The following is a 26772-nucleotide window of genomic DNA, read 5'->3' on the forward strand; positions in this document are numbered from 1 at the left end:
TGTTTCTGGCAAATACTTTTGACCAAATTGGTTCAAAAAGAGGTTCAACATTGACTCTTCCCCTTGGAATCCAATTTGGAGCAAGATCAATTTTCTGTAGAGATTCCAATATATGACATGATGTTCATCAGCAGATGAAGTTTGACCTTAATGTAATTGAATGTTGCATTTTTAATTTCTTATAAATGACTAATCTGCTTATCAAGTAGCCTATTTTCTTTAAAATTCATGAAAAAACATTTACATTCAGTGGGGAGTTGAGTTGTCTTACCCAATTCAATTGGGACTGAATATTGTGTTGTTGTGCTAACTGTGCTTCCTGAGTATCCTTTTAAGTCCATTTTAAATACACAGGGAACAGGGTATTGCAGTATGGATGTCTTACAGATACTGTTACTGAGTGTTTTGTCAAGCACATAGCCTGGTAAGGAAATCAGTTAATGATTAAAAGCTAATTTAGCCATCAAGAACAGTTTTCTCGTTTATAGTTTGGGCTAATTGGCTATCTTCTGAATTTGCATTATGGATAATGTATTTAGACTGCAAATCACAAAAGTCTCAATTTGGGATATCACATCAACATATAGAGATTTCCAGGTAGTAATCCTTCCTGGCTGCTGTTTCCAACCTGTGTTTGTGAACCGAGCTTTCATGTTAGACAGATGCTGAGAGCTGCAACCAAATCCCATTCTCTCTTCCCAAGAGAAGAGAGAGAAGGGTAGTGAAAGCTAGCTGATAAACCTTCTGACAGTCTGTAGGTTTGACTGAAATGACCAAATGGCGTTGGTGCAGAATGTAGACACTTAGGATTCTTTCTCATTCACTCAAATAGAAAACACAGATTTGAAATACTGGGAGTTTTTATTTAAAAGCCATCCATTGAGCATTTCAGGGTCAAGTAATAAAGACAGCGGAAACGCCGCTGTTCGCCTTTTAAAAATTCACAAGCACAGGATATGATTTAAAAACAATGCAACATGCAACTTCTAGCAAGTGTACCACTATTCAGTACCAAATAAAACACAACACATGTAAACACCGCAATGTAATGGAGTCTATGAAAAAAACTAAACTTTGAAGACAGACTGAAAGGAAAGCATGATTGTGTCTTCTGAAGTGAAAGAGAGAAGCAGAGGATCTCTGGCTCCCTGAAATGACTTCCTTTCCAATTCTTCCTATTTAGTCTACTTGCCAGCAGTGTGAGTACCCCAAAGTGATATGATAGAAATCTACAGTACGGGTCCCCAGCACATAGAAACTGTCGGATGCTAACTTGCATATGTTGGGCAATTTGCATAAGTAGCATTCATTAGCATTCATTAGCATACGCAGACAATAGTACAAAATGGCCCGGCTGATTTGTACATTTTTGGTGTGGTTCCTGACATATTGAGGATGCTGAATCAATTTAAGAAATGTTTAGGGTCAAATATGGCAGTTTTAAATTCCCTAAAACTTTCAAATCAACCCAAAATACTTCAAAATCAGCTCAGTAAAAATATGGTCACTTTCTGGTTAATACTGCCATTTTACTATATGGCTATATTTACTCTTCATTTCTAACATAAAACTTTGTTGTACTTAACATTTCCGGGTTCACAATAGGACTCTATAAGCTGGCAAATAGACAAATTCTTGATAGTGGCTTAGATACAAATTAGCTATAGGGTGCAACAGATCAATAAACCACATTATCAATTACAAATGATGCAGCAACAGGAAGTCATTTGACTACTGATGTGATGCTGATGATACTGATGATACTGTTATGAAGTATGATGCTCTGCACCATGACCAAGGCATATAGAGGCTGCCATTCAACCTGATGATAACTCTGTTTTTGGCACTTAGGGATTGAGGTTAAAATAAATGGCAATAGAAAGTGCTAGCCAGCTAAGGAGTCAGATAGATGGAAAGAGCTTGGGGAATTTTGTGTTTTTAGAAACGTGCACGGATTCTGTCGAAGGGATCTGTCTCCCACATCTTGGGGTCCCAGGCCTGGAACCAGCCGGTGAAGGTGGGGGGCTCGGCCCCCTGTCTGACGGTGGTGATGGGCAGCCCCCTGCGACCGGACGGGTCTGAGTCCACGTACTCTTTAGCTGCAGGACAAGAGGTAGAGGAAGGGGTGGGTAGAAAAGAGACAGGGAAACGGAAATTATGTTAGGTCTAATATTTATATATTTATTATAGGAACACAAAGTGTTGAAACTGACAGCTAGCTGCTGATTTTATTGACAGTTTCAACCCTTAAAAATACTGCACAAATTCATTTTATTGTACTGTGAATAATTCAAATGCACAACAATGAAGGTGTTGGAACTACGCATTGATTATTTAATAGTCACATTTCCTGCAGTTTTTTCTTAAAGGTCCCATGTCATGTCACGCCTCAAATGTATTGTACTGTGAAAAGCGCAGTAATGTCAGAGATCAATTTTTAACAGGCCTAAATTAAACGGTAGGCTACCAATGTCAAATATTAAAATAAAATATATGATTTAAAAATGTTTTTCCATATGTTGCAATGTATGAAACGACCCCAAATGTACCCTGTAAGTGGCCAACATGATACCATAACAAAAGATTTAAAAAAGCATCTAAATGGTTATGTTTCTGTCCTAAGCTTTCATCCAAATAAGTGGCTGATCACTGTTACTGTGACACTAGAAACTGTTTCTGCTGTACTAAACATGTTTCTGAAGCTAGGCAGTATGCTCTGTGTGGTACTTTTGTTTCTTCCTTATTGTATGCAACTAACCTATCTTAGGAGCTCCATTCTTTTCCTCTGCATTAGCATCGTTGCCGACCCACAGGAAGATCTACAGGGAAGAGAAACAGAGTTTTAGGGAAGTGTGTGTGTCATAGTCATTGGAAGACATTTGCACACATGTCAAAGCTTACCTGGTCCCAGGTGTCCAGGAGCATGACATCATCAGTGGCCAGGTCTGACTGAGTGAAGTCACCTGGCACTTCCTCCACCTGACAGACAGACAAAACTCAGACTGACTGTTTGGATTTATGATTTTTGACACTTTATGTTCATATCTTTCTTGTGAATTTGTTATTTAATCACATAGACACTCTACAATGTAGCCAAGATGTAGAGCTACTTTTTTATTTCACTTACAATAAGCCTTCCAGTTTTGTTGGAGCAGCCAAACAGACGTGGGGGCTTGACTACGTTCTGCAGACTCTTGGACGTCTGGTAAGTCTTCTTGCCGCCGAGAGCAGACCAGAAATCACCTGGGGGGGGGGGGGCAGAGAACACCATTTCTATCAGCATCAAGTCATTTGTCCCATTTTTACTTGCTGTTTGTGTTTGCTTCAATTGGAGGTGAATCACTTCCTCCACCAAAGATAGATGCCGATGACTCCTCTGTAACTGCAGCATCTGCTTCCTATCAGGCCACTCATTGGGCAAATAGAAAGGCTCGATCTGCATGGCAACACACAGCATGTAGCAATTAAACATGACCTGTTAAGCCCTGAGCCTGTTTTTCAGGTCTCAGGCTCGAAAATGACATTCCCAGAACAAATGACCATATCTACACTTCTAAAAGGGGAAAATTAATAATCTTTTTTCTCAAAGTAATGATAAACCTGTGAGTTGGATGTAGAAAAGTCAGAATCAATATAGATTATTTTTATTTGAAAGAAAATTCAGATTGAACATATTAAAAAACTGTAAATTATAGTGTCCGTCCGAAAATAATTTTTTACTTATAGTGAAAACCACCCTTGAATGATGGTAAGGTAGACTAAAAGCTTTAGGAATCCAAACTTTGACATATAATAAGTACCCTGTATCAAGATTGATGCAAAACAAGTGACATTTGACCTTTTTAGAGAGGTTTAGCAAAAAAAAACACTTCTGGGGTCATTTGGGTGGATTTGCCATATCTCTGGCCACCCTCGGTCGATTTTGATGATTGACACCTATTTTTGAACCGTTAGAGCCAATAGAAACGAGGGGAAGTTCCTAAATCCATCTAAACATTTCCATTGAGGAGTGAGAGTGATGCACACGCAGTTTGCCCAAAACCGGAAGCTGGGTTGTAGCTCTAATAGCAGCTAATAGCAGCTAATATGAAATCTCCGTTTTGACAAAAATGGAATGATGGATTATCAGTAATCATTTCAAAGTGACACAGACACATTGGATGAACCTTCAGCAGCGTTTTTATCGTTTTAATGCCATTGAACACAACTTTTGATCAGAAAAAGCAAAAGGTAAGACATATTTGAGTTTTTGCTCCGTAAAGCTACGTTGTATGATGTCTAGGTTTGCTTCCCCTGCCGGGAATTTAATCGCACAGTGATGATACTTATATTTCTAGAATCTGTGGAATCTCAGCTTTAATCTGATATCTTGTTTGTGCAGATCCGATAAGTAATCAAGTATTTATACCGTGAGTTCTGTGCTAAGTGCGTCAGCATTTTTTCTCTCAGGGCTCATTTAGACGCTTCTTGTGAGACTTGTGTTTTGTTTCGGTAACAACGGTTCGTATCGTCAGTTAGCTGAGTTTCTTCCCGTTAGGTGGGTATGACACATTCATAGTTTGTTAAATGTTAAGAAGCGCTGAGACACAGTTTCGTGAGAAAAAAAAGCCCATAGCCCCCGCCGGATTAACAGGCTAAGGGCCTTTTATTTTTGCCTTTTAAAATCTAGTACCATAAGGGCAATCAGTGACATTCTTCTAAACAACAAAAACAAACAGCTGCTCTAAATCCTTCTGTCAATAAGGCCAATGTCTTTGATAAAGTCTGTTCATTTAACTTTTGGCTTTAAACTACTGCACAGACATTAGGCTAATGAGAATTATGTTTATACTGAGTTATGTATTCTTGTTGCGTTGTCAGAGATATCCAATAAAGTAAAGTATAAAATAAAGTATCATCATTGGGCTGGAAAAAAATCTAATATTTCCTTAGTTAGGGGCCCTATATGGTCATTTTCAGATTAATATCAGTATGTTGTGTCTCTACTGGGACATGTCTCCATGCTTTAACGTTCAAAAAGCTCTTTATTTTTCTCATACTGCACCTCTTTTCACCCTCTGTCTGAAACCAGAGCCCAGTCTGCTCTGATTGGTTAGCTGGCCGGCTCTGTTGTGATGGGTCAACCACTTAGAGATGTTCTGCCCACATACAACTTTTATACTAATAAAGGACTGGATTACCTAAAGCCAGTTGAGTAGCACTTGAGTAGCACTTGAAATGTTTGGCTCTATGAAACCTGATATACTTATATGATTCTGTTTTCTTCAAGGTTGTGTCTTCCTGGTCGAATGTACTTATTGTAAGTCGCTTTGGACAAAAGCGTCAGCTAAATGCAATGTAATGTAATGTAATGTAATGTAATACAATTTGTTGTAATGCTAGCCAATAGAAGCGCAAGTGTTACATAGTGATGTCACTATGTTACTAAAGTAAACAAAGGAGTCCAATGGAGGCAGGGAGGGGGGGGAGTGTGTGTGGAGGGAGCAAAGGGATTTTAACTAGTGGTGCATAGGGGTTTCACCAACTAATCGACTAGTCGACTAGTCGACTACGTTTACCAATAGTCGGCGCTGTAGGCCCTAGTCAACTAGTCGTGAAAAAAATGGAGGTAAACGAGGTGCTGCAAAATGCTCCAAAACATGTCCGACATGCTTATGTATGTCAGTACTTCAACAAAGATGTAACCAACTCCACAGTCAAGTGTCAGTTGTGTACAGCTGTACTGAAGTACAACAAAAATACATCTGCTATGCGTAGGGTTGCCAACCGTCCCGTATTAGCCGGGACGCCCCGTATTTGAGCCAAAAGGGGCGTGTCCCGTACGGTACTTTGTTTGTCCCGGACTCCCGTGTAAAGGGAAAAATAAAAAATATTTTTCTGTTTGCGCGCAATGCAGTGTGTCTGGCTGCGTGCCTGTGTGTTTGTGTGCTGTATGCGAAGGGCGCTAGGACCGCTCAGTTGACAGAGCAGGCACAATGCTCGCACGTGTGTGAGAGAGTCAGTCAGCTGATTGATGGGAAAATGCTGGGAAAATGGTTGGTTGAAGGATAATATTAAGTCTAATAATGATGTACCGTGCATGTTCACATCATGTATACTTTGCATTACTTAATACCATTTTTCAAATATTTTATTTTTTAACATTTTGGACAAAATAGCCAATTGTACATCGAGGTGCCCAGATGTCCCTAGTGCCCACCTATCCGATTTGAACATGCTGATGTACAATGTGATGTAGTAGCCTAACGCAGGTGTAAGACCATTGTGTTATAGGTATGCATCGTTTTCTATGCATTTTGAGGGTTTTGGGGGGGTTGACCCCCAAAAACATTTTCGAACCCTAGGGGCTGGCTCCCCCAAAAGAATTAAATGACATAACCCTAACCTAACCCTAACCCTAAAACCGAAATAAAGTAACAAAAAAAAGTAACTAAATCCGCCAGAAACCCGAAAATCTTCGCGCGCACGAGCGCGGGACACACATGCATGTGTCCCATTTCTCCATTTCTGGAAGTTGGCAACCCTAGTTATGCGCAACCATCTGAAGATGAGACACCCACTGCCGACAGCTAGCACTAGCAGTAATGCTAGCACCAGTGAGCAACAGACCGGCGTCAGCACAGGACAGAGGCAGACGAGCAGCAAGAAAAAACGGGTCTTCAGTGATGCGGATGATGAGCTAGGGTTTACTGCCAGCGGACACTGCATATCCCCACAATGAATAACCCACTGGAGTGGTGGGCAGAAAACGTGCACCGCGTCCCCCGTTTAGCCAAGCTTTCGAGGAGCTACCTGGCTATTCCAGCCACAGGCACCCCGAGTGAGAGGGTTTTTTCCCTGGCAGGCAACACTGTCACCCGAAAGCGGTCAAGCCTCCTTCCCTCACACGTCGATGCGTTGGTGTTCCTCAACGCAAACCAAAAACCTGGAAAGGTGGACGTTATCGTGGAGGACAGCGAGTAAAGTGTTGCGCAATGCGCTGTTGCGCACTGGATTTACGTGGCATTTCAGTGAACAGTTTTTTGCTGTTGATTTTGGTGAGTCCAGTTACTGTTTGTTATTTACTAAGTCCAGTTACTGTTTGTTATTTACTAAGTCCAGTTACTGTTTGTTATTTACTCAGCCATGTAACACAAATTAAAATGCAGTGTTTAATGTAACTGTATGAGTTCCAATATAAAATACAGTTGTACACCTCTCTTTGTGTGTCTTTATTATGACGTAACGACTAGTCGACTGCTATTTTGAAAAACGTGTCGACTAGTAAATATTGGTAGTTGTGAAACCCCTAGTGGTGCACGATAATTATCGGCCCGATAATTATCGGTCCGATATTAGGAATTATGACGTCACCTCGATAAACCCGATAACAGTATTAATAGCCCCGATAATATACAATATATTTTTTGGGTAAAAAAAAAGACAAAAATACTGCGGTGTGGGTGGATTGGGATGAGGGGCGCTTGTTTTTCACTCGGCTCCTCCCGTTTTGCCAGTACTGTGGTATTAGTGGTTTAGGAAGAGGGGAGTTTTTCACAAATCCAGCGCTCCCTAACTCATGCCTGGCTGTGACGTAAATGGTGTGCGGCCGTGAAGCCAGGACAGTAAACAAACATGTCGTCGGTAGTATGGGACTATTTCAAAGTTTCAGAGTTAGATAGTTCGCTTGCTATTTGTATTAACAAATGCAATGCAGAAGTTCCACGAGGAGGGAAAAAGGCAACGAGCTATAATACTTCCAACCTGACTAGTCACCTGAAACATCGCCATCGCTACGATGGTGTGTTAAAAGCGTAGGAAGACGCCTGCGCTGCTAAACTAGCGGCGAATCCAAAGCCAGCTGCAAAGGCACCGGGGCTTTTACCTATCGACGAGGCTTTTGAAAAGGCAAGAAGTTTGCCAGAGACGACCCCAGGGCTAAAACGATCTCTAACTTCATCATAGAAATGATGGCGCTTGACGAGAGTCAAAACTGTTCTTGGCTTTGTTTTGTTCATAGTAGTAATGCTCATGTCATTTGCTCACTACTAGTCTTTTTTTACCACCAGGTGTGCAAAAACTACAGGTACATTTAATATATATATATATTATATTATTATCGGTTATCGGTATCGGTCTTGAGAAGCAGGAAGTTATCGGTATCGGTTTCAAAAAACCAATATCGTGCATCCCTAATTTTAACCTTTGCAGACCATTAACATGCATACAAACCTATAGAACACTGTACAGAAGAGGGAAAACCCCAAACGGCATAATAGGGCCTCTTTAAGACACAACCTTTTATGACAAACAGTTTCTATAGTTCCTCAGAGGACACCCACCTGGCTCCTTGCCCTCTGACACCTGGGTGGGATTGCCCCCCAGGAAGCCAACAACGTGCTTGGCTGCGTCCATCTCCTCATCACTGGCCCCCACGCCCTGCCATACGAACAGGCCGCTCTGGGATTTCAGCACGAACACATCGTTGGTGTTCAGTTTGGAAGCAGAGACCTCGACCTGGGGGAGCACAGACACAGGTCAGAGGTGGAACTCAAGGTTGTGATAACACAAGGTCCAGTACTGGGAGTGGGCTCACCTCCACCGCCCGGGTGGCACTGGAGGAGCTTTGGCGGATGTGGAAGAGGCGGGTGGTGCCGCTCTGAGATTGACCCCCTTTACGGGACGTTCCCCCGCTGTGGATGATCATGGGCTTTCCCTGGAACAGGCTCATCAGGTGGGGGGGCTCCTGGCCCTGAGTCACTCTCACCTGTGGATAGGTCATTCAAAGGAAGACATCACAATGAAGGTTGTAGACTGTTTTCTAACTTAGCTAGCCTGAAAAAGTGACACAGATTGTCCACATATCCAGTAATATAAAAGTCTGTACGTCCAACTAACAGCAATATGAAGAATTATGGGTAGGAAGGAACATGGCAATATGATCTTCAATTTTTTATTATATGTTTGATTCCACGTTTTTTTTTACATTAAAAGTCATTTTTACATTACTATTTGTCAATGAAAACTTATTTCATTTCATTTTGTTTTATTTCATTTTATTTTGGTCATTCTAAATGTATTCATCTCAACAATATACATATACAAATAAGAAACTTCTGCAAAAGAGAAACACAGAAGATAATCTTTGTATCTAATAAATATTGTAATTACATGTTTACATAAATGAATATAGATTTGGTGATCACACGACTCAATCAAGTTTCAATACCCTCCTAATTTATTTTACAGTACCATGGAGAACTGAACCAAATTGAAGGATAAAGTGAGTAATGTATAGTAAATAATAAGCTGAACAAATACAACAGTATATCCTGTATGAAATAAATATCTCAAACCTTTGGATTACATCATTGTCGGGTTGTTTGCTTTTTGTTTGAATGTTTTTTTGAATGTTAAATAAAGGAAATCTGTTTGAACTAACTGATCACATTTGGAGTTCAATGTGTGCAGCATTTGTTTGTCAACTCTGTTATGACCATTTTACATACAATTTTACAATTGTGGTATCAAATATTATAGCAACACTGCCCTCTGCTGGCGGTCCAATGTTATTATTTTTCATGGCAGAAGAATGTTCAATTATTTTTTTGAATTGTTGGTTTTAGTCAGCTGTATTTACAGTTTTTCTCGATTGCTAACACACTAAAATTCTACATAAAGCACAATTATTTTAACTGACACTCAAAGAGCAAAACATCGGCTCAAATCTCCAAAACTCTAAACACATTTTCAGCTTTTCACACAATTTGCAAATCAACATGGCACTTTGTGCAAACCACTGCACACGTTTCTCCACGTGAGACACAGGAATCTGACATGAAGTCACGTGTTAGCAGGTTTAAAACACTGATATTCAAAATGCCTCACACATGGACCAATGATCAAGAAACACGTTCCACCTGACCAAACACCTGGTAGCATCATTGTTGGCTCATCAATCAGGATGTTAGCACTAAAAGACCACAGGTGAGTACTTTCTTACAGCAACAATGGAAGCCAACATGGAAGCAAGAGCAAGAGGAAGAGCTGAGAGTGAGAGGAGGAGGAAGAAGAAGTGGGTGAGAGTGAGAGGAGGAGGAAGAAGAAGTGGGTGAGAGTGAGAGGAGGAGGAAGAAGAAGTGGGTGAGAGTGAGAGGAGGAGGAAGCACCGCCGTGGGTGCGCGTGCGCGGCGCAGGCCGCCAGCCGTGGGTGCGCGTGCGCGGCGCGGCCGCCGCCGTTGGGTGCGCGTGCGCGGCGAGCGCCGCACGCCGTGGGTGGCGTGCGCGGCGGCGCCGGCCGCCTAAGTGGGTGAGAGTGAGCAGGAGGGAGACTGAGAGTAGAGGTACCGCGCTGGAGGGAGCGGACGGGTGGCCAAAGCAAGCATCACTCTCTACATGAAATGAAATGTTCTCGACCATGGTTTGACGATGAGAGGCTGGACGGAGGGTTCAACCTAATCTAAGCCGATGTACTGTTGCCTCTGTAATCCGGACACTTAGACTTGATAACAGGTTAGTTACCAGTTTGTAGCTCTGCATAGTTCATGATATATCAGAGCTTATATCTGTTGGGTGAAACGTATTTACTTCATTACTGTAATTGAATTGTTGGCATGTTGCAGACTATAACTACAAACATCCTGCACAATGTACTGTGGTGAACTTACTTTGATGCAACACAGACACTGAGCGACCACTCTGTCTTTGTTGTTTATCTGAAGGACTGAGAAACAAAGAGGTGGAAGGCTAAGGATGTTCAATGAGGCACAGGAAGCAGCAGTTACTAACTGGGTTTTGGCAAACAATGCATCACACTTAGAGAGATCTGAAGCATAGTAACGATGTGCTGAGATGTTGCACAATGTTATCTTTGAATAAAATGTGATTTCTTTCAACAACTCATTTGTATTTCTTCATTTACTGTATTTCTGTAAACTCAAGCAATCTTTCTCTGCAGAACCCTCTCTGTACAGAGCACAGCCCATAACAGATGGAAGTGCTTTAGATGATGCTCAGCAGTGTGTAGCTGGGTGGTCAGACCATCTAGTGTTATGAATGGAGTGTGTTATATTTGGTGCTAAAGTTTGCAATAGGTAAGTGTTTATGTAGTTTTGAGGGCAGTTCTTCATTTAGCACCAAATATAACACACTTCATTCATAATACTAGATTGTTGCTCTAACTCTACCTCTCATTCCTCCTCCTCTCACTCTCACCCACTTCTTCTTCCTCCTCTCGCAGCCCAGCCGTTCCTCTCCCTCCAGCTCTATCTCTACCTCTCATTCTTCCTCCTCTCACTCTCACCCCACCTCTGGCTCTTGCTTCCATGTTGGCTTCCATTGTTGCTGTAAGAAAGTACTCACCTGTGGTCTTTTTATAGTGCTAACATCCTGATTGATGAGCCAACAATGATGCATTCAGGTGTTTGGTCAGGTGGAACGTGTTTCTTGATCATTGGTCCGTGTGTGAGGCATTTTGAATATCAGTGTTTTAAACCTGCTAACACGTGACTTCATGTCAGATTCCTGTGTCTCACGTGGAGAAACGTGTGCAGTGGTTTGCATAAAGTGCCATGTTGATTTGCAAATTGTGTGAAAAGCTGAAAACGTGTTTAGAGTTTTGGAGATTTGAGCCGATGTTTTGCTCTTTGAGTGTCAGTTAAAATAATTGTGCTTTATGTAGAATTTTAGTGTGTTAGCAATCGAGAAAAACTGTAATAAAAGTGTTTCCCCACATTGCTGCTACTGTTAAGCCAGACATTTTACTCTTTGGTTTCTAATAAACCCATCTATAGCAACCAGGAAAACAACTTTGTGAAAGTTATGTTCAAAGTGAAATTAGCTTATTGTTAAAAAGGTAAACCCTTTATGTTATTGTGAATTTCTTTGGGTTGGTTCTCAATGTTGACACCTCAGCTGCACCTTCCACAATCCTCAAGAGAACACCTTTGTCTAGTTATGTCAGCTTCTGAGAAAAAAACTCCTAGCATAATTATTGTTAAAAAAAATGATTAGTCCTTTAATGCTCTTGAGTCACGACTAAGTCTGGTGTTTCTGTTGAGGATCACTATGGGAATGTCCAGAATCTGAACGTGTTTTTACTCGCAGTGAGTCATTGCTCACCTGAACGGGGGATCCTCCCATTGAGTCATCCAGCTTCACTGTGAGGAACGCTGAGCCGGCCAGCTCATCCGGTGTGCACTTCAGCCCCTGCCTGAGACAGGAACACACACAGGCGGAATTATTTTCCACTGGAAACAGGACACACGCTGTACTGGTGTGTCTGCTTGCTTGTGTGTTCTTAGAATGGGTGTGGTGCTCCAACAGATCATTAGACGGGCCTACCGGTCACATCCAGAGGCGGAAAATGCCGCTTAAGGAGACACGTACCAGCCAGGAAAAGACTCAAAATAACCACAAAGAAACAACAATTGACTACAGAAATATGCAAAACAGCCACACAGAGACAAAGACATGCATAATGACTATGAGAAGAGTGGAAACAACTGCAAAGAGATTAACAGAGAAAGATCAACTACAATTAGACCAAGACAGTTATAACACACATTAACTCAAAAGAACAACAATAATACAGAGATACATGGGGACAACAAAGAGACACAACATGAATACAAAGAGATACAAAACAACCAAAGAGACAGAACATGACCACAAAGACAGAGACCACAGATAGAGGCGTGAAGACTACAAGGAGACACAAAACAACCAAAGAGACAGAACATGACCACAAAGACAGAGACCACAGATAGAGGCGTGAAGACTACAAAGAGACACAAAACAACCAAAGAGACAGAACATGACCACAAAGACAGAGACCACAGATAGAGGCGTGAAGACTACAAGGAGACTCAAAACAACCAAAGAGACAGAACATGACCACAAAGACAGAGACCACAGATAGAGGCGTGAAGACTACAAGGAGACTCAAAACAACCAAAGAGACAGAACATGACCACAAAGACAGAGACCACAGATAGAGGGGTGAAGACTACAAAGAGACACAAAACAACCAAAGAGACAGAACATGACCACAAAGACAGAGACCACAGATAGAGGCGTGAAGACTACAAGGAGACTCAAAACAACCAAAGAGACAGAACATGACCACAAAGACAGAGACCACAGATAGAGGCGTGAAGACTACAAAGAGACACAAAACAACCAAAGAGACAGAACATGACCACAAAGACAGAGACCACAGATAGAGGCGTGAAGACTACAAAGAGACTCAAAACAACCAAAGAGACAGAACATGACCACAAAGACAGAGACCACAGATAGAGGCGTGAAGACTACAAAGAGACACAAAACAACCAAAGAGACAGAACATGACCACAAAGACAGAGACCACAGATAGAGGCGTGAAGACTACAAAGAGACACAAAACAACCAAAGAGACAGAACATGACCACAAAGACAGAGACCACAGATAGAGGCGTGAAGACTACAAAGAGACACAAAACAACCAAAGAGACAGAACATGACCACAAAGACAGAGACCACAGATAGAGGGGTGAAGACTACAAAGAGACACAAAACAACCACAAAGAGCGGGACATTACCATAAAGAGACACATAATGAAAACCAAAGAGACAAAAAAGGATTTCAAAGATTCAAAAAACAACAACAAAGACCCCAAAGAGAGACAAAGGGCTTACGAGGTGGCACAAGAAAAAACTACAGAGAGAAAACCACAACAAAGACACAAAAAATGTTCGCAAAGAAACTCAAAATAACAAAAAAGAGCAGAAAACTACAAAGTGAAAGACATAATGGCAAAACATGACTTCGAAGTATTTACTCTGCAATTCGCTGGGAAAATTAGTTGTTTGCACTATTGTGTTGCACTATCTACTGCTGTAGTTGTTGTGACAAATAAAACCTTTGAATCTTTTGTAACTTCAAAGGGACACAACGAGGCTATAAAAAGCTGAGGGACGAGTCACAACTAACACAAAACAAAAGAGGCTAACAGCTGTGTGTCGTGCTTCTATGTCTGAGTGGTTGTGGGGTCCATTGGTTCATTATCTATCCGTGGTGTGTTTGAGGTCATGTGTGCTCCCAAAACTACAGCTTGTAATTCACACATTTGTTTTACCCACCAGGTGTAGATGAGGTGCTGCTCGCGGGCCCCCAGCCTGTAGCTATACAGGATCAGGTAGCAGTCTCCACCGTAGAAGTGACCGTAAGAGGAGGGGTCCACAGGCACCCTCTCCCCCTCAACACGCCAAATCTGGAAGCAAAGACCACACCCTGTTATCCCCAACCTCACAACAATGATCCATCTTCACCTTCTTTTCAGATGTCAGCCCTCTCGTACCTGGACCTTGCCCTTGCCATCGTCCACCATGCCGTGCTGGGCGGCCATGGCCTTGTTGGAGTGCAGGGAGGAGGCGTCGAAGGGCACCTGGGCCACCTTGGCGATGCGGCCGATGGTGTAGGCCTTGCTGGGGCCCGTGGTCTCGTCTTTGTCCTTCCAGTCGCAGAAGAACTGCTTGAACATGGTGGTCTCGGCTCCTGCAGGAAGAACCTGGATCTGTAAGGTCAGGGGACAGAGAGGGGGTTTTAGTTCAAGTGTGACTTTGGTATTTTGTTATTGTCTTCAGTGATTGTAATGTGATGTCAAATATTAGTTTCTTGTCATATATGTGTCTTATATGTTTGTTTTGATTTTATCAATCTTTGTTGCAACACTATCACAAATTATATTATTATAGATTCTTCTTTTGGAGTTGAGCACAGGGGGGGCAAATGTATTGTTGGCCACCCCTTAGAACCGCCCATGCACTGTAGTCTTGCACTGTTAAAGGTCACCTATTATTACCACTTTTTCATGTCTTTTATACATAAATATATGTCCCCTCTGTGTTAAGAGATTCATAAAGATACAAAGTATTCTCTCTCTTTTTGTCCTGATCCATTTATATAAAAACTCAACAAAGTTGTTTTGGCTTGTGTAACCATTAGCCAATAACCAGGTAACACCCGCCCACCTTATCACCTAAATCTCCTCCTTGAGCACCATTGTTGTTTTTTCTACCCTATCATCTCTCAGAGGGGTGTGTCCAGCAGCAGCTCATTAGCATTTAAAGCTACAGGCACAGAATCAGCACTTTTGGAACAGGGCTGAAACAGAGGGGTTTATGGGATGTTACAATGATCTGTTTCACTTACATCTTCCCCGTTCTGCTGACAAGAAATCACTTGACACACTAACAAACCGACCAGATCCGACCCGAGGTAAAGACAAAAATGTTTCTGTATTTCCATGATCTTTTCAGTCAGACACAAAAAATATATAAATATATGATCCATTCCTGCCAGTGGCACAAGTAGTGCAGCCTTTTTTTGCATACTAAGCTGCAGCGCTGTGTCCCCATACTGGATCAATTCAAACAATAGTTTTCCTAATTTCTCTTAGACACAAAAATATGGGAAACTAATGTCCAGGTTGTAAAATGCCAACATTACCATTTTTTCTTTTCACAACAGAAAATCATATCCTCTAATGGTGTAAAAGAAGATGCTGCTTTTCTAAGCCTGGTGTGTGTTTGAGCAGTTCTGCACATGTCAGCGTTACCTGGGTCTTGTTGGAGTATCCCTTGTCTTTGATGAACTGCTGGCCTGTTGCCATGGCTGCTTTACGCTCTGTCATGTTAGCCTTGGGACCTGGTAGGAGTCAGATAAGACATGACATGATGAGAACATAGGGCCATGTGCTTACTTTAAGCATATCAGAATCAGAGAATCATTGGTAAAACAGCAAGGAAAGCTCATTTCCTGCTGTGTTTTTAAAACTGCACTGCTGTCGTCACCTTTCCAAACGAAGATGTTCTTGTCGACCCCGTTGTCCAGGATGTAGCACTCCTCAGGAGACAGCATGCCCTGATTGAAGGGACTGGACGGAGCCACAGCCGTCACCTTCACCGAGCCGGTGGCATCAGAGACCTGAGAACCACAAAGACCCCAACTCTTAGTAGTTCTGTTCTTAAAGCGTCAAGGTAAGCGAGGACGTGTGCCTATAACGGCCTCAAAACCTCTTCATTTCTTACAACATGCACATTTTTCTTTCCGCAAAATGCAAAGGTAATTTAATGTCCTATTTTGTGATTGTAGAGTGTACATACATGTTAATTTAAAGCAGCCTTAAAAATGAGAAATGATTAAAAATAAAGATGAGTGCATACATGCAGGTTTTTGAGATACGACCAAAAACTAAAAATAGAGGGTTATAAGTTGTGTTTTTTTTATTAAAATCAGTGCCACCAGATTGTAGTACAGCGTTCTTTTTCACAATCATCAGGCTTGATTTCATATACTGCTTAGTATCTCTTTAACTGATTTATGAACACATGCACATGCAGTGTAGTGCACATAAATTCAGTTGACACCAACAGCGTGTTACTTACATTACTCACCATGAAGAGGGCACCCTTCTTCCTGTTGGAGGTGTCCACCTTTTCATCGTCCACGGTGCTGGGAGCTATGGCGGTTTTGGGCCCCAGAGCCTTCACAACCAGAGGAAGGAATCATTAGTCTCCTCATCTGTCAGGATCATCACTACTCCAAGATTCAATCATGATTTCATACACAGATGAAGACTGGACAGCCAACGAAATAAACAAGGACTGCCTTGCTGGCAGAGATTAAGCATATTTACTTCAAATCCTATCCAGCCATCAAGTGCATCACATTTAGACGGTTAAACCTGAACCTCCAACATATAACCACTGGATCCCAAAGGTTGCACGAAAGGTACAAAATGACATATGCCCTGAGCCTTCAGAAACAAAATATTTTTAAGAATTGTCAAAGTCAACTTTATTGTCAATCTTCTGTGTGTGAGATACAGACAGGAGTATCGACATGTGAAAGCGAAAATTAAAATATCTAAATAAAAGATATATACATAAATGTATTCAGTCAATATATAAATAAAAATAACAGTAAATAATAAACGTATGGATAGATGCCTGTAATGCCTCTGCTACTACAATAATGTAGTGTTTAGTATACTTCATTTAATAGGATCAAGGCCTAGTCCCCTAAACCATCGTACCTTGTTATCTTGATTTATTTATTCATTTGTTTATTTGATTTTTTCTCTCCCTTTAATTGTTATCATTGATGATGCAGGTTTTCTTTTCTTTTTTTCTTTTATTTACTTATGTTTAGGCTGCTGTATATATTGTTCTGATCTTGTCAAACATTTCTGTATTTTTCTGTACTGTTTTGTAAGATGACCTGTATGTGTAGGATAATTAAGTATGTAAATATGGCTATTGTGTATGTTTGTTCTTGTGATGTTCAAATAAAAAGTAAGTTTGAAAAAAGAAAAAGAAAGATCTTGATGTTTTTAAAATATATTCTGTAAGCCCCCCTCCTCATCCCTATCATCGGTTCTCTGTGGAGTTTACCCCCCTCTCTTGTTGTAAAGGAAGTGTTTACAATACCGCCTTGGCATAGACTTGGCACATGAGCAGGGCATTACAAAGGACCTCACTGTGTCCACTCGTTCCCACGGTGACTGATCAGCGGCCGTGAAATGCATCAACAACACTTATTGCTTCTCCCCAGTGTGTGGCGAGAAATGTGTGTGTATGTGTGTGTGTGTGTGTGTATGTGTGTGTGTGTGTGTGTGTCACCTCTATGATGGCTGCAGGCTCCTCCCCCTCCTCCACCATGTGCACCTTGGCTCGGCCGTTCCTCTCGTTGTCTCGGATGCCGAGGCTGACCTCGGCGGCCTTCAGCCTCTCGAAGCGGTTACACTCACTGCCACACCACTGGTACACGTCCTGGGGGGGGACAGGATATTAAAGACATTATCCTGATCAAATTATGCGTAGCATGGTCCTGTTGACAAATGTTACCAAGAGTGTGATTTGAGATCTGTGTTTGATGGTCAAAACCTGTAGTCAAACCCGGCTAGCAAAATGTATGTGCACTTTCAAAGTAAGATTTAGAAATCATTTTATGAGCAGCTTGGTTCTGGTTCATCCAAACCTTCTTCAGCTGTGCAATTCAGCATTTATATGTTAATAATACTAGTACACAACTATACATATTATAGGCAAGGCAAGGCAAGGCAAGGCAAGGCAAGGCAAGGCAAGGCAAGGCAAGGCAAGGCAAGGCAAGGCAAGGCAAGGCAAGGCAAGGCAAGGCAAGGCAAGGCAAGGCAAGGCAAGGCAAGGTAAGGCAAGGCAAGGCAAGGCAAGGCAAGGCAAGGCAAGGCAAGGCAAGGCAAGGCAAGGCAAGGCAAGGCAAGGCAAGGCAAGGCAAGGCAAGGCAAGGCAAGGCAAGGCAAGGCAAGGCAAGGCAAGGCAAGGCAAGTTTATTTATATAGCACTTTTCAACACAAGGCAATTCAAAGTGCTATATTAGTGTTATAATATGTATGTCATATCATGTACACATATTGACTTGTCCAATATGTGTAATATGTAATGTAAAGCGCTTTGAGCACTTGGAAAAGCGCTCTAATAAAAATGTAATGAATTATTATTATTATTATTATTATTATGTTTATATAAATATTTATATATTTTTCTTTTCAATTTTTTTTCTTTATTGGACATTTTACTTTAGCTTCTTATCTTTAAGTAAATATGTTTATTCTATTCTATTTGATCTTTTATTGGATATTTTTACTTTATCTTCTTTATGTAAATGTGTGTATTCTTTTTTATTCAATTTTGTTTTTATTGGACATTTAACTTTAACTACTTGTGTTTATATAAATATTTTTATATAATGTATTTACCTATTTTTTATTTCTTTGTCGATCATTCTATTTCACATAAATGGTATCAAAACGGGGTTGATTTCATGGAATACAACAAATGTATTACACTGCTATGACACAGTGTACGTATCCAGCTAGTTAGAAAGTGAAGGGGGGGCTCACCTTGCCCAGGTCCACGATGAAGCAGTCCCCCTTGTTGAAGCTGTTCCAGGACATGTCCACCTCGGTGGCCCTGATGGCCCGGCGGCCCTTGATGTGCAGCAGGCGCTTCACGTTGGAGTCGTTGGTCACCACATGCTGGAACCCTGAAGCCACGCCCCCTTTCTGTGGCCACAAATAAATGAGGTTATATAAAGGGAACTGATTTATTGTAAATGTGTACATGAGCACAGTTAAGGAAAGAAAAGGGGCACACACTTCACATCATTTGTAACGTTTTAGTTTACAGGTCCAGTAAACAGTCACAAGGAGAGGTTTGGGTCAGGAAGTGAGGAGGACACAGATGATTTCATGAGACTTAACATTTGTTGCACAGTGAGGGTTGGATGAGTTTAAAGTTGCAATATACAAGGTTTATATGGCTTTTATCTTATCATTACAAAGGTTACATCGATTGCTGTTGACTCTAGAGCTGCAACGATTAGTTAAGTTATTAATTGAGTAATTGATTATTCTATCGACAGAGAAAGAATGTAGTTTACTTTATCTCTAAATCTTGTATTCATTGATATAATTAGCTTTATCCTAATTAACCCTTAACGGGAAAACAAACTGCTGGCTGCAGCCCTTAATAACACCATCGCCATTTAGTTTGTTTCCCTATATGCCTCAGTTTCAATGTCGGCCACCAGATGTTTCATTACTGACACAAGGACACAAAGGACATGAGTCAACCAAAGGAGGAAGAGGAGAGCGCTTTTAGTTTTTTGCTAGCTATCCCCAGTTACCAAAGAGTACATTTATAAGTTATTCAGATACTATCCTCAATAGAGAAAATAATGGATGTTGGAACAACTAAAGTTACTTAGGGGGGGGGGCGGGGGATACAGTGTGTTGTTAGCAGTTTTCAGGGAAAACGGAAAATAATCTGGTTTTCCAACAATACTACCATTAAAAGACGCTGGGGGGGGGGGCTGTCTGTTTTCACTTTAACACAACACAGTAAAATCCTCAACGGACAAAAGGTTGTAAATTGTGCTGCCAATAATGAAATGTACTATAAATCACAGCTAGCAAAGCCCATAAACCTTATCACAGGGGAAATGAAAGTAACAGGAGGCTGATTCTGGAGAGGAGCATCACGTCTGGTTTCAGTGTACCTGGGGTTTGGGATTGTCTCGTAACATGCCGTCCTTGGTGAAGCCATAAAGAAAACAGGTATTTACAAGCCATGCAAATGATTCAGTGCAAATGAGCAACAGACAGACTTTCTGCTGGAGGAGAAGCCTTGTGACTGCCCTGATACTTTGAAGTTCTTCTATTTAGTAAGATGACATCAAACACTGTCCCTTCGTGAGAACAGAGAGGGACTTCCTTGTTCTCATACTGTCTGTTGAGGGCTTCGTAATGAATAAGACAGGAGTGTTGTAAGCGCAGTGGGTTCCTCAAAAATAGAAACCACAATCATGAGGTTCATCTTTCTCCAGAGAGTTACTAACATTTTCCATGGCAACAATGCAGGCTCTCTTTATTTTCTAACAACTGGGTTGTTTCCTCACATTGGACCAAAACTATGAGGGGATAATGAGTTTAGGTTCTATCTCGGCCCCCTCTAAACAACTTACTGTGTGTGTGTGTGTGTGTGTGTGTGTGTGTGTGTGTGTGTGTGTGTGTGTGTGTGTGTGTGTGTGTGTGTGTGTGTGTGTGTGTGTGTGTGTGTGTGTGTGTGTGTGTGTGTGTGTGTGTGTGTGTGTGTGTGTGTGTGTGTGTGTGTGTGTGTGTGTGTTTCTGCAAAAGTCTCCAACTTTGCAAAAGCAGTAAACAAGACTTTAGGCTAATTATACCCAACTCCCTCCAGAAGGAGGTTTGGATGTTTTTCAATGAAATGGGAAACAGACTGCTGGTTCCGATGTGGCTTAGTCTTTCAAAATGTCCTCCTTTGATCCCGGGATGGTTGCCTTGGTTTAAGTCAGTCACTCTGGCAGACACACACTGGTGTTTCTATGAAGACGGGGGAATGTTGTGCTTCCTCTGAACTTCAGACTCACTGTTTGGCAAAGTTCATCGGGGGCTGACAATCATTAAACCCTGTAGATATTTTTAGGTCAAACAAAGTCCTGAGTCCATTTGTGTTCATCTTAACGTTCCCTGTATACGTAATGTATATGTAAGTGATATAATGTAACTGATTATTGCTCACTTAATATTTCATAGTGAAATTAAGTCTACTGGTTAATCCCTTGTCACATGGTGCATAGGCCTATGTTTGAATTGTGAACAGTTCATTTTAGTTTTCTCTTCTTAAACAAGTACATTTGAATAATAAACTACACATTTTTTCACCAGAAAACAAGACTTGAGCTATGCTAGCAGCCCTGTTGTTAGGCTGTTCCTACGTACACCAGAGCTTGTAGCTAAACGCTAACATGTTCACAATGGCATTGCTAACACGCCGATATTTAGCATAGAGGATGTTTTCCGAACCCAGAGATTTGGAAAATTGTGACCACACTACGCGTTACCAAATGAGACATTTTACCATCCTACCAGACACTTAAAGTTATCGTGTTTTGAGGGAAATTAGGATAAGTCATATCACGCAAGAACTCAAAAGGCTTAATGTTTAAATTGACAAAATAGCGATTACTTTTGTATGAACAAATGTAATGTGAGCCAACTGTTACAACATCTTGATAACCATGCGTGCTTCACTAAAACGTGGTCACATGAGTTATGCGTTAACACAAACGTAGATGAATCTGGAAATTAAATACAATTAAAATAAGCAAAGACTAAAACCGACTACTCATTGTGGCACTTTTGAGCGTTATTGATTGTATAGTGACCTCACCTGGTACTTGATTCCTGACCTGAAGTACCCCAGGAAGGTGTTGGATTCGCAGTTCTGCAGCTCCCTGTACTGCACCGGCCCACCACCCAGGAAGTCATCCAGCTGTGTGGAAAAGATGGCCACCGCTCCACTCTCATCCTGTGAACAGTCGTCTCCTAAAGGAAAGAGACAATTGTAGTCAAACCAACCTATCCTAGTTGGTTTTTTTTTATCACACAGATGCTTAAGGATCTAGTTTGTACAAAATCTTTGAGATATTTTACATCAACACTACTGTAGCACCTACAGTATGTGTAGCACTTAAGTTTCTCAATTCCTGAGTCAGGACTGGAGGCTTCTACCACATAAACCACATCTGCAGCTTGTATACAGCTATAACCAGGGGCGGACTGGCCATTGGGCTTTCCCGGTGGGCCGGTGCTGTGCGTGAGCCGGAGGGCCAAAAAAAAACAAAAAAACATTTCCTTTTTTTTAAATGTCTTTGCCTAAATCCTACCGGACCACATTTGTAAGTGTTTCGGCCACTCCCTGGAGGGGTCACACCCCGTTTTGATAGGCTACCTATGTTCTATCTATCAGATAGTTTCACTTTCACACATCTAGCCCGTAGTAGCTGTCACTGCGCAGTGAACGATCAGGAGTGAGTGACTGAGAGACCTAGCTGGCAGTTGCTTACAGATGGATAAACAAGCTCCAAAGCGTAAAGGCGTTTTTGTATAGTTTGTGTATACAGTATACAGCAGTGACCATCAACTGGCGGCCTCATCCGGCCCGCACGGCGGGGCTGACTGTGGCGTTAGCGGAGTGGTTAGTGCGTTCGCCCCCCACTCATTTTTTTTTACAACGTCTCGTGAGTAATGTGCAGTACCGGAGTCCAACAGAGAGGCAGCAGCTGCGGGACAGTAGACTGCGTACTACAGCCTTCCCTGCCCTGAAGAAGAAGTGATCCTTCGTTAGCGTGAAGATCTGCTTTATGCGCTCCACAGCAGTAGCCCCCGCTGCGAGGCTCCGGCGACTTCACAGTACATGCAGCTCCACAGCAGTAGCCCCCGCTGCGAGGCTCCGGCGACTTCACAGTACATGCATCCCCCCCCCCCCCCCCCCCCAACAGAGAGGCAGCAGCTGCGGGACAGTAGCCTGCGTACTGCTTAGCCTTCCCTGCCCTGAAGAAGAAGTGATCCTTCGATAGCGTGTAGAGTCTGCTAAGCTTAATGCGCTCCGCAGTACCTGAGCGTGCTCCACTAGCATCCCCGGTCAACAACTTCAAAGTTCTGGGCTATAACATTCGCTGACCCGCGAAAGTGTCTATTGGATACATTTTGGCCCTTGGACAAATGTAGTTGGTGATCCCTGGTATACCGTATTGTAGCGAGCCCTGGGTTCAGAGGGAGGGGCTTGCATAGGGGAGGGGTTGGCACCCGTAGGATAGAAAAGGGGGAAGTGACGTCTGAGTCAGAGGTCGCGCGGCTGTGGAGAAGAACGTGTTGCCCACATTCTGTTCCTGAGTTTAGGCTAGTTAGGTAGCAGGTTTATTGTTTTGGGTGCAGTCACTTTTGCCTCCACTTGCTGTTCAAATAAATGTTGAAAGAAAAAGTAAATCTGTTTACAGTTCTGTTTCATATGGGTGTTGAGAGATGTATCCATAGATTTAGTCCCTAATTTTGCTCTGAAAGTGCAAATTGATGCATTTAACTTCAACATTTAAAAAAAAATCTTCCCGGGGGAACATGCCCCCGGACCCCCCTAGAGGACGTGAGGTCCACCACCTGCCCAAACCCCCTGTTAAATTGTCTCACCCACATTGAGGATGCTTCCTACACCCATGTTGTATTCCATGTGTCAAGTCAGGCAAATTGGGTCCAAATTTTATTGCATCAATGATCTGTTAACATTAAAATCAATAAATATATGCTGTAACTAATTTGCTCTAGGCAACTCAAGGGCTCAGGTAATGTGATTACTATATGAATAATGGACAAAATAACATAAAATGCATAGGGTTTTTTGTTAAGTAACATACTTTCGTTGCCGGCCGGCCGATACATGCCGCGCATTAAGTGGGCCTGTCTGTCAATTAATCCCCGGGCCACTTTTTCCTCCCAGTCCGCCCCTGGCTATAACCGTCAGATTGCACTCACCAGGGATTCAACTATTCCATGATCCCACATGACTATCATCGATCCCAGACAAGGGATTCATTATGTCCTCATGTTATTTCTACCTCCACCAAAGGGTTGCACTGGCAGTGGAGAACAGAAAGTACTATCCCTGTTCTGACAGGAACAGCCCCAACATGCTGGGACTGATCTCTTTTGACACACAGGAGTTATACAGCAGTTTCATTGAAGTCTCTGTTATTGGTTTATAGTAGGAAAAGTAGAGAGCATGAGAAAACGTTACTTTCCACAAAGGATTTGAAGTTGCATGTCATAGTTTACTCTGTCCCGCCTGAATTAAACCTCCATGAGAGTAGACAGTACAGAGAGGGCGTAGAGTGGGGGGTGGAAGAATTTCACAAAGTGGTATGACTTTTAGAGAAGACATTTTCCACCACATACAGCAGAGGATGTTTCAGATGTGAGATCAGATGCCTTATCTGATCTGTCCTCATTTCGAGAGCCCAGCTATTACATTACATTATACATACTTTGATTAACTTATTAACATGTACTTTTGTGCACAGTGTGTATCGCCGTCTTACCCAGCCACATGTGTATGTTGTATGAGGGGGCGGAGGTGGTGAAGAGCAGCAGGTAGGCGTCCCCGGTGAAGAAGCTGCCGTGCAGAGCTTTGGGGACCGGCTTCAAGTCCAGGTTCTCGATCCGCCACACCTGCAGGCCGGGCTGCTTCCCTGCTGCAGCAAACTCCTTATGGGACACCATGACGGCTCTGAGGAGAGGGAGAAGAAGAAGGAAGAGAGTCAATGTGGAGGCTAGAGGAAGATGGAAAGAGCAGGGAGGGATTTTAATATGTTTGCCTTGCAAAACCCTGACCAAGATGCGGCCAACAAGAAAAATAACAAAATGAGAGGAAGTAATTTTTTTCATCAAGATGTGTTTCCTGAACTGAATGCAGCAGCTAAAACACTGACCTGCGGTTGTTATAAATACATGGGTTATGTTGACAGGAAGCCATCACCACATTTGGCTTTCAGTGTAGACTGAACCAGGCAAACTAGTTCTTAAACCTGTGTATGGCTGCAGCTGTCACATTAGTACGTTCACATGCACTAGTCATTTGGGTGAAGTGCGATAGACATGTGAATGTGACAGGTAGAAATCACTTTCTTTTTGAGTTTGCACATAACCTGAAGGATTCAATTCTCTTATACAGTATAACATGTTGGGTATTCTCCAAAATGCATTGCCAAAAAGCTTGTTATATTGCAGGATGTTCACAAAAAAGGCTAAAGACTTGCTTTGACGTTCTTGGTTCCTGTTCGATTTAAAGTCATATTAATTGTCACAAGTGCCAGAAAGACTAAAGCTTTTGATAATATCTTCACTTCTAAAAATGGAGAATGCAAACCCCACCAAACGGTCTGAACTCAAGTCTGTAAAGATAACCATAAGCTGATTGATGCAGGAACTTTGAACCATCATCAGATCCATAATCTGTCCATCAGACGCAGATATCAACGCCACAGACTTGGCCTGGTTTCCTTACTCCCATATCTTGAGTTTTTATTGCTGATATGGCAATAAGTACATACCGTGGCCCAGCTTCAGTATCTGGTATTGGAAGTCAAAGGAAGTTCAATTTGAAAGAAATAAACTTCATATCAGGATAACAGAGGGATTATGCCGGTTTCCCCGATTACACAAGAGCCAGATTGGCAGCAGGATTATGGGTACTGACGTCCTCTGAGATGACACGCCACGCCTCACTCCTTTATTACAGTTTACACTCCATACTTCACTCTGATCCACACTAACTACAGCCTCCACCTGCTCTTTGTACACGCTGTGGTGTTTACACACACAGGTAATCCACACACACACACACACCACCAGAGGAGTTGTGTTAACTGGAGTGTGTTCAGATGTGTGTTTAAAGAGCGGCTCATGTTTCAGTGCAGAGGAAACAGAGTGCACTTCCTGTAAGAGGCTGATCGATAAGTGCTGCATCATGGACACACCCTCAGATCAATGATGAGGATGCACTCTCTATAACATGGTAATAACACTACTGTGACTTCATACTGATCTTAATACTGATCTCAATACTGCAGGGAAGACTGTGTTTAATTAAAAGTATTACATATTCTGCTTCTGATGCTCATAATTAAAGTTATCTTATTCTTTTTTTTGGTTTAATTGTTATTTATTATTGCTTTTATTATTATTTTAGAAGTGCATTTTTTACCAAAAAAAAGTAAATCTATCAAGTAATTTGTTGTCGTATACATTTCATTTGTACTGAGTGGGTGGGGATATGAATACACTACAATCACTATTTCAACATGACACAAAATGTCACTTTCTCCAAAAGAAAAAAGGAATACAATAATTGTAAAAGTAGTATTTTATATTTGTTCACTATTACATAACATTCAAACAAGTACTTGTTACGCTGTCTCACTTACAGTTGATAACAAATACATTAATTTCATCATAAAAGCAATGCAATAACTCCATAACTAATGTTTCCACGATAAACGGATTGGTTCTGCCTCCTCTGTTTCCGGCAGCTTTCTCCAGCTGCTGTGACTCAGAGGAGAGAAATGAACGGAAACTTTTACACATCTGGAGAAATCCTTCCAAACTTGTTTTTTAAATCTTGAACTGAATCGTGCACTAAACACATCAAATCAACTCGATCTACACCACTCTGCACGTTGACTAAAGCGCGTGCGATTAATCAAAGTCAAGGAAAACAAGGTGCGAGTGCAAGTCGAGTGAAAAAACTCACCGTTTGCGAAAAGAATCAGACAGGAGAGATAAGCAGACTGTCGGATGGAGGTTAGTGTGGTAGTGAGTGTCTTTATGTTTTAATGTGTAGTAAAGAAGCAGGAGGAGGAGA

At 41.9% G+C, this 26772-nt stretch overlaps 1 protein-coding gene across 3 annotated transcripts; it reads right to left on the reverse strand.

Annotated features, from left to right (window-relative positions):
* Positions 1-842: 842 nt before the first annotated feature.
* Positions 843-26772, reverse strand: scinlb (scinderin like b). 3 transcript variants are annotated; one of them, XM_034215249.1, is made up of 17 exons: positions 26662-26772; positions 24452-24639; positions 21751-21905; positions 18903-19064; positions 17644-17793; positions 16417-16506; positions 15814-15946; positions 15579-15667; positions 14319-14534; positions 14101-14231; positions 12100-12190; positions 8576-8746; positions 8322-8496; positions 3128-3243; positions 2902-2979; positions 2759-2819; positions 843-2099 (listed from the first exon to the last, which is right to left on the reverse strand). In XM_034215249.1, the coding sequence occupies exons 2-17, from the start codon at positions 24630-24632 to the stop codon at positions 1939-1941; spliced, it is 2160 nt and encodes a 719-aa protein (XP_034071140.1). In that variant the 5' UTR covers positions 24633-24639; positions 26662-26772; the 3' UTR covers positions 843-1938. The 3 variants fall into 3 exon arrangements, with proteins under 3 accessions (XP_034071140.1, XP_034071139.1, XP_034071141.1); XM_034215248.1 differs by having other exon boundaries at positions 16408-16506; XM_034215250.1 differs by lacking the exons at positions 24452-24639; positions 26662-26772 and adding an exon at positions 22037-22055 and having other exon boundaries at positions 16408-16506.

Source organism: Gymnodraco acuticeps, unplaced genomic scaffold (assembly GCF_902827175.1).
Source record: "Gymnodraco acuticeps unplaced genomic scaffold, fGymAcu1.1, whole genome shotgun sequence".
Taxonomy (NCBI): Eukaryota; Metazoa; Chordata; class Actinopteri; order Perciformes; family Bathydraconidae; genus Gymnodraco; species Gymnodraco acuticeps.

Bases quoted from the DNA above. Each gene is read 5' to 3' on its own strand.
- scinlb (XM_034215248.1), bottom strand. From the start codon at position 24,632: ATGGTGTCCCATAAGGAGTTTGCTGCAGCAGGGAAGCAGCCCGGCCTG. The intron at 8,747-12,099 runs GTGAGCAATGAC...ACCTATCCACAG, and splicing joins TGGGAGGATCCCCCGTTCAG to GTGAGAGTGACTCAGGGCCA. The intron at 2,100-2,758 runs GTTAGTTGCATA...CTTGTCCTGCAG, and splicing joins GAATGGAGCTCCTAAGATAG to CTAAAGAGTACGTGGACTCA.